General features: G+C 43.4%; 1 protein-coding gene across 1 annotated transcript in view; it reads right to left on the bottom strand.

The window, feature by feature from the left end:
- The window catches only part of fat2 (FAT atypical cadherin 2), a 115,726-nt gene that overhangs the window by 53,527 nt on the left and 48,550 nt on the right, over nucleotides 1-13,649 (bottom strand). Inside the window, exons 11-15 of the mRNA XM_074649000.1 lie at nucleotides 9,762-13,429; nucleotides 9,238-9,631; nucleotides 6,143-6,342; nucleotides 3,124-3,277; nucleotides 1,585-1,818 (exon numbers count right to left, since the gene is read on the bottom strand). Coding sequence (XP_074505101.1) covers nucleotides 1,585-1,818; nucleotides 3,124-3,277; nucleotides 6,143-6,342; nucleotides 9,238-9,631; nucleotides 9,762-13,429 — 4,650 coding nt within the window. The remainder of the gene's footprint in view (nucleotides 1-1,584; nucleotides 1,819-3,123; nucleotides 3,278-6,142; nucleotides 6,343-9,237; nucleotides 9,632-9,761; nucleotides 13,430-13,649) is intronic.

A 13,649-nucleotide genomic window follows, 5' to 3' on the forward strand; every position in this document is an offset into this window, starting at 1 on the left:
GAAACAAGGAAGAGACAAATGAACAAGCAAAAGATGGAAGAAAGAAACTTATTCATGCTGGTTGATAGTTTCTTACTACAGAACCAAACTTGTTGTTGAACTACTTGTTTCAGTTCTCATATTATTCAGTGCTCGTTCCAAACATGCCTGTTTGGAACGGGCCTATTGCCTGGCCTGTGGCGTTGCTGGCCGCAGCTTTCTGGAGAACCGCTCATCCAAACAATTTCACACTGAACACTGATCTTCCTTCAGTCCTGAGCAATACACCTGTCATGACATAGTTGTATCCCCTCGCAATGTTGGGGTATATGTGCCATCTGGGTGCAAAAGCTCACATGAACATCGAGAGAGCTAGCTTTATCCAGCATGGCGTTTCAATCAAGCCCCCAGGAAGAGCGCCAGGCTTTGAAGCAAATTTTCGTAATGGCTAAATGGTAAAATTACAACTTCCGTGTCCGTCATGAGATGCCATTGGGCCCAAAAAGACACTTACATTGGGAAAGAGACGTCTCAGCGGATAATCTTTTTTGAGGAAAATCAACTTCCCAGTATGAACACTTACTTGAATAGCCCTTATTTAAATCATTAGGTCCTAAAAGTTGTTAAATGCACTAATAGCTGCATCCAAAGTTATTTCCCTTCCTCTGTTCATGTAAATCAAGAGGACAACAGTAGGATGGTCAGAGAGCGGTGCACATTTTTATGTATGCCGTTGCCATAGCGACCGTTGCGACAAGTCGCAGACTCACTGAGGTAACGTTTTGCAGTAACGACAACTAAACGAGCAGTGGAGTAGCAACGTTACGAAGCACAACGAAAATGTAACTGAGCCAAATTTAATAACTTAATGCTTCACCCACACACTCTTGTCACATCAGAGGAAAGCACATTGCTATCGCCAGATGAATGACAACTTAGTTTGGCTCATTTTCTGTAAGCAGTGTGGCATTGGAGCATGGTGAGCTGGCTGGTTAGCTCTTGGGCTGGTTCCACCAGGCTTTGGTGCTGCACTGATTACGGAAAATTTGCTGGTGGTCAGCAGCAGTGCCGGGTCTAAACGGTCCCTCCACCTGGGGACATGCCACCTAGTTAACTAGCCAGCCAGCTGTCTCCGGGTGCTGTGTTCGTTCTCTTCCCGGCGAGCTGCGACCACACACTTAACGGCCCCACTGTGGCTTCTGTTGTCACCACAACAACTAACAAAAATTGCCATTTTCTATTATTCTAGTCAAATTACCTCAGCAACAGTTCAATGACACTTCTACTCCTGTTTTATTTCTAATGCAGCCAGGGTTAAGGGTTAAAATCTCTGAGTACCAATTAATTGGCAGCACAGCTGGATGACAGTGAGAGGCAACAGGTTTGGGAAAGGCTTCATCTTTTATTATGTTTAGAATTAGTGACTCTGCACAGACAAAGGTGAGCCTGTGTAAGCTTCAGTACAGTTAAGTATTGCTAAAACCAGGACAAAAGAGTCGTTACAACATGTTCTGACCTGAGAGAAACATTAGAACGCTCTCTTTGGTCTTATTGTGTTGTAACTTGCTCACAGAACCCAAATTAAAGTGACATTTAGAAACCTACCAGTGTCTGGGTCCTTGGCGTAGATGACAGCGACGGGAGTCCGGACGGTCGTGTTGTCAAACACAGTGACCTCGTAGTGGCTGGAGGAGAAGTTAGGCGGGTTGTCGTTCATGTCCTGGATCATCAGCCGGATGTCTGCTTGACACGACCGCCCACCACCGTCCGTCGCCTTCGCCACCAGGATGTACTCAATCACCTTCTCCCGGTCCAACACCGCCAGAGTAAACAGCTCACCTGGGGAACGACGGATACAACAAAAACAAGTTTGTCACCTCGTAGTAGTCAAATAAATAAATAAAAATAACATTTCATCAATCATACATCATCATCAATTAACAGTGAGGAAACACCAGAGGGGGGATTAGAAACTTGGTTGCATACGTGCGTGTGTGCATCCGTCTGTCTGTTAGCGGGATTACTCCAAAAGTTTGAGATGGATTTGAATGAAATGTTTTGGCGGGGTGGGGTGTGGCACATTGAACAATCCATTAGATTTTGCTGGCGATCCGGATTCAGGAATTTCTTTAAGAATTCTGATCAGCTTGTGCATTAAGACCACAGGGGATAACACATGCGCAGTGTCAGATAGGTGTGTGGATGTGTGGCGAGACTCCGAGATGCGCGAGTTGCTGGCCGTCTGCGGTGGGAAAGGTAAAAGCGGTAGATGACGGGATGAGAGACAACGTAGTGTAACGTTATACAGACATAACAAAGCTGCTGAATGAGAGAGGCATCCGCCGATATGTTACACGGAAACACACCGTGTTAATAATAAGCTGACCATCTCACGATACCGCCAGCTGTGAGCTGTGATCTGTTTTTAAAGTCACGCACCTTGGCGGAGGTCTGCGCTCTCCGAGTGCCATTCTAGTTTGTTATGTTTTGTTATTTATTTATCTGTTTTTCTTTCATTACTGTGTCTGTGATTAGGTAATCTAAGTTTAACTTGCTAAATCTTCCATGTGTACCAGGCTATCTCCATCACATCAAAGTGGAATGCTATATAATTGTACTGTTGTATTATACCTTTGTACCAATCAAAAAGTGAATATACAAATCTTTTTATGGAGTCTCTGATCAGACATCTTCACAAGTCTATTCCAAAGTTGAAGCATTTTACATTTATGTCTGATATTTGAGAAGAAGTATAAAGTAGCATAAAAATGGAAATACTCAAGTACAAGTACCTCAATATTGTACTTGGTATTACATGTTTCAAGTCATGAAGTGTGGGAACTTTGACCTGCTGTTGGCACTAAATGAAAAGTTGGATCACTTTAACTCTATTAGATTCATCCTTTCAAGATGTTTAAATCTGTCAGTGACAGTGAGGTGGCACTGAGGACACGATAGAAAGCTGTTATGACAGAAACTAAGTGTGATAGATGTCAGTGAGGAGCTCCTGAAGAAAAGGGAGAGAACAATAGAAATGTTTGTGTCTCTTTTCAGCACAGAGCCTGCCTGAGTGCCGATGCTATCGCCAACTCAAACACTTAGAGGCAGCACTCGTGTTTTGACCCCAAACAGACGGCATCATACCTGTCCTGTGGTCGAGATGGAACTTGTCTGCGCTGGGACCGTGGAGGGTGTAGGAGATCTGGCCATTAGCTCCCACGTCCGGGTCTGACGCCGAAACCTTCAGCACAAACATGCTGGAGGGCGAGTTTTCCATCACCGCCTCTGTGTACACCAGCTGGAACAGGAAGATAATAACAATAATCAGGCCTCCATTTGCATAGCTCTTCTCTCAGTCAAGTTACTGAGTAATGCATAAATAAGGTGATACGGATACTGAGGCTCCAATAATGAAGAGAAAAAAGGTGGTTTAAACATTTTAGCAATGGGCGGAATTTATTATTACAGCTAAATTTAAAGCAATTGCTCTTTACATCAAGGGTTACTTTCAAAACAATGGCTGTTTTAAAATGTTGCTGTTGTCTGCATGATCAGGCAGCAGCAGCAAAAGTGGTAGAGTTGTCCATTGATTGTAGGGTTGGCGGTTCAATCCCCACTTCCTCTTGTTATTGAGTCAAAGTGTCCTTGAGCAGGAAACTGAGCCCCCAAAAATTGCAGCTTTTTTTAAAACTTGTCTCTTTTTAAGTTGCTTTGAGACAAAAGTGTCTGTCAAATTAACGTTAGTCAGTTTTTGGTGCTTTTTCATTCATGTGTTTGTCAAAAAGAGAAAAAAGATCACAGTTATACTCATAATGTCGAAATTATTTATAGTTGCACTAAGAAATAGGGCTGTCCTCGAACAAAGAAATTCTTAGTTGACCAACTACACGATTAGTTGATTTCATAAACAGATCTGTGCAACTGAGTTTCTCGTCATAGAATCACACAAAATCTTTGTGTTTACCAGAGATATGTTCATAAGTTTCTTGGAAATAAGTCACTCAGCATGAAAAAAGCATAAAAAATGACTAATCGACTAAAGAAATCTTCGTGGACTAAGACCGAAACGACCGACTAATCGACAAAGACGGGGCAGTCCCAGTATGAAATCAGATAAAATTGAAATACATTCATTAAATCAGCCACATTACAGGTACACTACGCAGGACTTTTTTAAAAACAATGTATAGACTCATACAAAAAATAATCCCTCTCAATCATCACTTATGAACCACTACAGGTGTCTGCCGGTGTCTGTATCTGCAGAGCGCCTGTAGCCCTCTGCCCAGATTTTATTACTTCGCTGTGTTCAGGATGTTCCAAGACGAAGCTATGAAATTGGTGGACACAGTGCCAAAAAAAAATGCAAATATAGAGGTGAAACGCCAAGTAGACAAATCTCGTTCCAAAACAAGAGTGAATCTGGGGTTGGCTTTCACTTTCGCTGCCGTATGTGATGCTGCAGGTGGTTCCTTGGGCTAGTGTTCTGGCAACCGCGGTCAGGGGGCTTGAACGGGGGAAGAAGGGGCCAACTTTGAATGTTGTGTTTACAAACAGTAAGCGACAATTTCTGCATAACAGGCCTTTAAATTTCAAAATACATTTACAAGATAAGTGCGCGGAATTGTCCACAACACATCTACCACAAGTTCTCGGTCTGTCAAGGATTAGGTAAAATAATATTACCTTAACTATGACGTATAATGTTTACAGTACTAACTATTGGCATTGTTACATGTTACTGCATGAAATGTTGATGAACAGTACTTGGGGCCGTATTACAGAAACTCCTTAAGTCTTAAGTTAAGATAGGAAGAGTCTACGATAGGAATTTACCCAATTCGGTATCACAGAAGCAAATTCTGACTAACGTAAGGAATCCTATCTTATCTTACTTCAAGCGGAAGAAACAGACACTACTTTTCTCATCTCGCCGAGCTAAACAACTTTGTACCTACTGAAAAACACACTGAAACGTACAAAAAAATGGAGCACAAACAACTGCGGGCCCTTTACTTCAAGGCAGATGAGTTGAGTTGAGTTGGGAGAGATAGGAGATGAGATTGTAACATCTGTAGAGAAATCCAAAGATGTTCTTTTTGGGAAATTTATAACAACACTAACTCGGGAGATAAAAGAAAGAGAGCGGGCTAAGATAGCAGACACAGTCTCCGCCGTACCCTGCATCCAACGGAGCGCTGATGCTATCAAAAAGAAAAAAGTACACTGACGAGTGATACAAAGAGCTCGTATGTCCAAAGAGCAGAAGAAAAATTGTGGAAAAGTCAAAGTTACGGTTATCCTAATGTAACTTTTCCTATCTTAAGTTTTCCCTAAATCAGGTCCTAACCCTAATTACCCTGGTCTTAAAATGGTATACAGCAGTGAACAAACTATATAAGAGTTGAAAGTTTAAATTACTTGTGTGCAGTGTAAACAAGAATTTCATCAACTGGGATCAGTTTTTCAGCCTCTTCTCTACTTTTGACTTAATGCTTACTGTCAGAAATCAATACATTAGATGCTTTTTGAGAAATACTCCATTAACAACCACAGCTCATAGCTTAGGGAAAAAACTCTGTTTACACTTGACAGAATCACAACAATGCAACATTTCTGATTTGGAGAGCAGAGACGTCCCTCTCAGAATTGATATTGACGTGTTTCTGGTTGTGTGTGGGCGCTTGCAGAATAAAATATGAATGGAGAAGAGGAGGCTGCTGACTCTGCAGAGTTGTCTGTACTGTGATCAGTTCTGTTATTGTGCTCTATGTGAGGAGTGCATGAGGGGGTTTATAGTTTGGAAGGAGTTCTCTTCTCATTACATCCAATAACAAATTATTTCAGGGCACTACATTTTTTACAATACAGTTTGGCCACTTTCTTCACTAAAACAATCTGAACTAATGAGTTTCTTTATTAGTGAAGGTTTCAACTGAGGCAGGCAGGGTGCATTATCACTTGTAAGTGAAGACTTCATTTACTGAGAAACGTTATTGGTGCAATTAAAGAAAATGAAAGAACCTTTCTGTTAACTGTTCCCAGCAGCCAAGAAGATTATTGTACTAAGCATCTCCCAGGTGGAAGTGTGTCTGAAAATGAGGACAATGTGATGCTTTGATGAATATTATCTGTGATTGAAATACCTCATGTCATCCCTCACCTGTTCACACAGTGGACTGTTGTCGTTGATGTCCAGCACGTGGACGTCCACGATAACCGGAGCCTCAGACTTCCCGTCGGTGGCCGTGACCTTGAGCGTGTATCTGTCTTTGGTCTCTCTGTCCAGAGCTTCCTTCACGATCAAACCCCACTCGCCCTCGTCCTCCTGGATGATGGCGAACTGGCCCAAAGGGTCCCCATCTGCATGCAGGAAGAAGAACGAAGTTACAATAGGTTCTCTTTATAACCTCTGCCAGGGAGGTTATGTTTTCAGTTTGGTCTGTTTGTTTGTCTGTTTGTCAGCAGGATTACTGAAAAACTATTAGCCCAGTTTCATGAAACTTGGTGGAATTACTTTTCACTTTTGGAAACAGCCTTGGCGGAGGTCTCTGCTTTCCGAGTGGCCTTCTTTTTTTTTTTTAAATGTCTTTAGTGAGATAAATTACACAGAAGCAGGGCAGTACAGTAGCTTCCAACGCAGATACTGAGGCCATTGCTGTGTCTCAATTTGGATACTTCTGTTAGTACACCTCCATGTAGTACACTGTGCACACTATGGACTTACTTGTGTAGTGCGTACATTTCGACAGGGTAGTGTTGTCTCAAATCACACGCAGCCGCTATGCACCTACCGGAAGCTTGTTAGATCAGCTGTACGCCGTATCAGCAGTAATTTCATTCAAACTGATAAATTAACCGAATAATGGCACATCTTCTGCATATTTTTCTGGGAATCATGGACACGTTTTAGAACATTTAAGCTTTTGGTCTATAAAACGTCAGAAAACTGTGGAAAATGTGCATCGCAGTTTCCTAGAAAGCGCAAGGTGATGTCCTCAGATGTATTGTTTTGTTCTATAACCAATAAAATATTCAATTTACTACAATGTAAGATGAGGAAAAGCAGCAAATTCTCACATTTGAGAACTTAGAACCATCAATTGTTTGGTGTTTTAGCTTGAAAAATGACATAAATGAATACTCACTTATGAAAATAGTTTTTTTTTCTTTCGATCGACTAACAAAACATTTTAATTATTAAAATGTGGTATTTTAACACCAGATAGTTGTTACTGACGACGTGTTTTGGCAATCCTAAATTATTGACGATAATATTTTGATGTTGTATGAAGTTGGATCTCCAGTAAATCAATCAGTAACAAACTGAATCTTTCATGTGTGTAAATGTGTACAAAGTCTTTATGTGAATTATGTTTTCTAGTTTGTTTATTGTTATGTTTGTTGTTAACATAAAAGAGAATGAGGCTGTGACATACGTAATATTTTAGTACTCGTACATACAAGTAGTGTTGATATTGCTATTCAATGAGTTTTTCATTGACTGTGTTGAACTTTTGTTTGTTGTTTGTTTGTCTGCTTTCATGATTCTGTCTTTCTATTACCTTCTGACTAATATAAAGTTTTTTAAATTGAATGTTTTCTTATTTAATTCAAACAGCAACTTTTATATTGACTTCTGCTGCTATGTTTTTCCTGATGAATAATTCAATAATTTCTGTATTGTGGGGAAATGTTTTAACATTAGGCTGACTCATCTGGGTACTTTGCATTTTATTGTTTTTCTTCTCTCTCTTAAAAACTTTCATCTTTTGAGATGAAAACTTTTTTTTCTCTGAATAGACAGCTCACTGGTGAGTCTGTATGTAACAGCAGGTTGTTTGAATTCTTTACAGCTGTCAAAAGTTGCCACACAGGTCGGAAGTCCTGAACTGAGATATTGGTTTGACAAAAGACTAATACTTTATATAAACAACCTGTTGCACCATGACGAATAAGTGTATCCCTGATTTAAATTAAATGCTTGTAGGCACATTTTATTAAAGGGAGAGTTCACCCCAAAATCAAAATTACATATTGCTCCTTTAAACTATAGTGTTATTTATCAATCTAGATTGTTTTGGTGTGAGTTGCCGAGTGTTGCAGATATCGGCCGTAGAGATGTCTACCCTCTCTCCAATATAATGGAACTAGATGGCACTCGGCCTGTGGTGCTCAAAGCGCCAAAAAAATACATTAGAAAAGCTCAACAGCAATGTCTCTTTCTAGAAATCATGGCCCGGTTACTCAAGATAATCTACAGACCTTCTTGTGTGCAGTTTCATGTAGAAACTATTTTCTTTCTGCCAACCGTATTACCGCACAGAAGGAAGTGTGCATCTAATCATGGACGAGAGGCTCGTGACAGCACATGATGTAAACATTAATGGCATCCTCCTCAGGTAAGTTGCCATACTGTTTGCCAATTTGTTTGACAAATATAACTTAATTTTTGTGCTCAAAAGTTTAAAAAAGAAGATTGTTGGTAAAAATGGAAATATGACGTATGACTTTAGTAGAAGCTGCAGGTCATACGTCATCCTCCAAGCTGCGGGTGCACTCATGCTCGTTTGGGTCCAGACCTCAGTATTTCTAAAATCTGGCTGATGAAAAACAACTAAAAGTCAAAGTAATGAATTTGGTATTTTGTTGTGTGAAGCAGCTCTGTTGAAGACGGATACTGAATAAGTAAAATCCTCACATCAATCATAGTGGTGGGCAACTTTAATATCTAACATTTACTTTTGTTTTTGTTTCTTTTTGACTAGCCGGTGTCAGCGTGTCAGCAAACCCTACCATTTATAAATAATCCCAATGCAAATATTCCTCTGTTACACTTTAGAAAACAAACTTTGTTGTGACAGCCAAGCTCCTCTAGAACGGTCCGGCTTTAACTGTCTGGAGGAAAACGGAGGATTTGCATTAATTCGTGGCTTTGTTTTTGTTATTCGCTGCGGGGCATTCAGTTGGTATTCCTGCCTTGTCGGCCTGTAAACCTGCTTCTCTTTGTGATTAATCTGTGGCTGAATAATGGAACATCAAGACTCAGTTGAGGGCGATTAACAGAGATTTCATTTCACCTCATTGTCTTGATGAATCCCACAGTGAAGCAAATCTTCCATGGGACAGTCATTTGGCTTAACAAACACACACTAACTCACTCAGACAGAAAAACACACAAATACATTATATATAATATACATACAGTACATTATACTTTTGTGCCAAATGCATACAAACACACTCGTAAATACACACCTGTGATGTAACACGTCACAAGGCGGTTCTCCAGCGACACGTCAGCATCGGTGGTCGTCATGGAGACGATGACTTCGCCGGGGCTGCTGTTCTCCACCACCGAGCCGCGGTACAAGTCGTCGGAGAACTTTGGCGGGTTGTCGTTCTCGTCCGTCACCGTCACCTCCACCAGGACGCTGGACGACAGCTTGACGTCGCCGCCGTGGTCCGTGGCGAACACGTTGAACCGGTAGACCCTGGTCGCCTCGCAGTCCGTCTCCCGTGCAGTGGTGATCCAGCCAGTGTCTCCGTCGATGGCGAAAACCTCGGTGATGTCCGCGGTGTCATCAGGTAGGGTCTCCAAGGTGTAGGTAACAAGACCGTTGGTGTCTGTGTCCGGGTCGTTGGCGGTCACCTGTGGGTCAAAATCAGAATTTGGTCAATTTGTATTTCAAATTGAAGCATTTTAAAGAAATTGAAATGACACGTTATACTCGTTTTGTCCTCAGTATCAGCTAGTTGTAAATACAAAAAACCTTTCTCACCTGAATAACGGTGGTTCCAGCAGGCATGTTCTCAGCAAGGAAGGCCCTGTATGGGTTTGCATCAAACACCGGCTGGTTATCATTCACATCTTGGACCTGGATGCTGACCGACACCAGCGATGCAACATCAGTCCCATTGTGGTTCCCCCGAGCGATCACATCGATCTGATACCATTTGGTCTTTTCGTGATCGATGGTCTTTTGCAACAGCAGAGTCCCACTTTCTTTGTCCAAACTGAACACTTTGTCCTTGTTGCTCTCCACAGTGTTCCCGTTCACCAGGCTGTAAATGAGGGGCATGTCGGAGTCCGCCCTCACTGAGCCGACCTCCGTCCCTGTGGGGATGTCCTCTGCAGCTGAGAAGGTGTAAAGAGGCTCTGAGAACTTGGGAAGAGGAACCTCAGGAGGAACCACTTTGAGCTGAACGGGGACGGTGGAGTTATAGAAAGGAAGGCTTCCATCTCGAGCTTTGACTTTAAAGTTGAAGATCTTGTTCTCCATGCCAACGAGACTCTCTTTGACACTCACGACCCCGGTGAAAGGGTTGATCTCGATAATGTCTTCAGTCACCTGTTCGGCTTCGTCGACGCTGTAGGTGACATCTGCATTTTTGCCGTCATCTGCATCGTAAGCCATGATTTGAATGACTGGGGAGCCTTTATTAACAGTCGACTGTATTGAAACCTGGTACTCTGACGCTTTGAACTGAGGAACATTATCGTTCTCGTCTGTGAGAATAATCTTGACCGTGCAAAAGGCCACTTTTCCGCCACCATCTTTAGCCATCACTTTGATAGCGATGACTCTCTGGGTGGGGTTCTCTCTGTCCAACGGTTGCGTCGTCACAATCTGCCCATCAGCGTCGATGGAAAATTTCTCATCAGCGAGTTTGTTTATGATGGTGTAGTCGACACTCCCATAAGGCCCGTCATCGGGGTCGATGGCCGCTAATCGGATCACCCGAGTTCCCGCCTCTGCATTTTCAGCCAGCTCTGCTTCGTAGATGCTCTGCTTGAAGTGCGGACTGTGCCTGTTGCTGTTTATCATGTCAATATTGACTGGTGCTGTGTTCTGAAATACTCCGTCAGACACCGCCACTGTCAGGTTGTAGTACGGATCCAGGTTCCTCTTACAGACGTTAGAAAAAGAGATGATTCCTGAGGATTCGTTGATGTTGAAGTAGCGGCCTCCGTTCCCTGAGAGGATTTTATACTTGAGGTTATTCATGTCCCCGGTGTCCGGATCTGACGCTTGGATTTTGATGACTATGTGGCCACACTTTGCCATTTCATCCAGCGAGGCGTCATACTGGGAGCTCACAAAGTCTGGCGGGTTGTCGTTGACATCGGTGACATTTATGAAGACGTGGGCTTCACTACTAAGAGGAACTGTGCCATTGTCAGTAGCTTTGATTTTCAAATGAAAGTGTTTTGTGTTTTCATGGTCCGGCACCTGTTTGGCGACAATCAACCCACTATGAGGGTCTATCTCAAAGAAATCAGTCTCGTTTTTCTCTGTTTTCACCATCTGGAAGGTAAGATCTTTATTTCTGCCAGAGTCCCTATCAGAGGCAGAGAGTTGTATCACAGAGGTGTCGATCGGGAGCCCCTCAACAATGGTCACAGTGTACGTCAGCTTTGAGAAAACTGGCGCGTTATCGTTCACATCCTCTACTTCTATTTCAATGGAGGCCTCCGAGAAAGCTCCGGTAACAGAGTCACTGGCACGAACTGTCAACACGTGCATGGTTTGGCTCTCGTAGTCGAGGGGGTTGGTGACGGTCAACACGCCAGTTTTGAAATCAATGTGAAAGTGTTGCGAGGCGTTTTCCTCCTCGAGGTTGTAGATGAGCCGATAGCCCTCTGGATTCCTGGCCTGGACGTGTAGGATGGTGGTAAACGGGGGGACGTTTTCAGGGACTTTTAGCGGATACAGAAGGGTCTGGAAAACTGGATTGGTTTGATTCCTCACTTGAATGCTGAGCTGTGCCGCCGTGCTGTGACTGGCCTCGCCGTCGTCTGTAGCCAAGACTGTCAACATATACTTATTCAGAGCTTCAAAGTCAAGAGGTCTTTGAAGGGACACGTCGCCGACTTCTGGATCTATCCTGAAGAGGTCGTAGTCCTCCTCTAGTGAGTACACGATGCGCCCATTCTCTCCCAGATCTCGGTCGATGGCGGTCGCTTGATATAAAACATCTCCTGGTTCAGAAGTTTCAGAAATCATCATTGAAAAAGGCAAGTTTAGAAACTGTGGAGGGTTGTCATTAACATCATCTATAAAAATCTTAATCTGGGTGGTGGCTGTCCTTGGCGGCGTCCGCATGTCTTCTACCTTCACTACTACGTCATAAACATCTTGTTCCTCTCGGTCAAAAGGGATACCAGTTGTTTCAAGAACGCCTGAAGTCTGGGAGATTACAAATTTCCCCACTGGGTTTACCACAGAGTATGAAAGAGGTTCATTTAAAAAGCAACCTGTGGCTTTGAGTGCCGCCAACATTTTGACTGTCTTTAGGTTTTCTGTAACGCTTGCTGAATACACTTTCTGCTCAAATCCAAGATCGCTGGCTGTGAAGTTTGTTGCGTTTACTTTGACGGAGGCTGAGTCTTTGTAGAGGCCGTCAGAGGCTTTAACAACCAGATGGTAAAATGGTCTGAATTCGGACACATTGTTCACGGTGATGACCCCAGTGTTGGGGTGAACGGAAAAGGCATTGTGAAGATTCCCCTCGGTGATGCTGTATGAGACTGCCGAGTCGGCGTCACGGGCCATGACGCGTACCACCTCTGTATCCCTGACAGCTGGGAACATGATGGATGGCTCGTACACTGGGGTGGTGAATTGTGGCGGGCAGTCATTCAGGTCCAGGACGCGGACAGTGACCTTGGCAGGCTCTGTTGCATACAGCGATGGCTCCCCAGAGTCCTTTACCTGCACGGTGAAGTGATACTCAGCCTTGGCTTCAAAGTCAACCGGGGAGATTAAAGATATGGTGCCCATACTTGAGTCGATCTTGAAGACGTCCAGGGCCTCCGGTTCCAGGATCTGATACACCAGCAGAGAATTTGAATCTTTGTCTGCATCTGAAGCCTGGATGACCAGAGGCGTGTTTCTTTCTCCCATAACCATGCTGTTGATGTGAGCTGACTCGCTTATTTGCCCCAGGTAGTCCCGCTGCTGAAAAACCGGAGCGTTGTCGTTCTCGTCGATCACGTAGATGTCAACGATGGTCTTGGACGAGGCTCCGGCCGTGGTGGAAGCTGCGACTTTGAGCTTATAGCTGCCACAGTTCTCAAAATCAATGTGCTTTTGGGTTGAAATCAACCCAGTGTATGGGTTGATATGAAATGTCCCATTTGAGTTGCCACTTTCTATCCCATAATGCACTGCATCAGGGCTGGAGGCGGAGATGGTGACCACTGGTGCTCCGAGGGTGCTTAACTCACTGATTTCTGTTAGGTATTCATCGGAGGGGAAGGCGGGTGGGGTTTGGTCAGAGATGCGGATGTGGACGTGGACGGAGCAGAGGTCGCTGCGCTGAGGGAAGCCCTGATCAGTGGCCTTCACTGTCAGGTGGAACTGGTCCTGAGGCTGAAGGTCCAGAGGTTTGGACACACTGATAGAGCCCAGCTCCGGATCAATGGAGAAGATGTTGTCGATATTCCCTGCAGGGAGAAAGGAAATTATGCGTTACACAAATTAACCACTACAAAATGCAATAATCCTTTTTTATCCATTTTATAGATTTATAACTGAAATGTTGGTGCTTCTTTTATGCTTTCCTTGTAGGAGTTTTATGCAGTGAGTGAATCCATCTCCTAACTGTCTAACAGGTTTGCATGAATAATATATTTGTGATTATTACGGTCATTTATCCATTATTCC

Source organism: Sebastes fasciatus, chromosome 10 (assembly GCF_043250625.1).
Source record: "Sebastes fasciatus isolate fSebFas1 chromosome 10, fSebFas1.pri, whole genome shotgun sequence".
NCBI lineage: Eukaryota > Metazoa > Chordata > Actinopteri > Perciformes > Sebastidae > Sebastes > Sebastes fasciatus.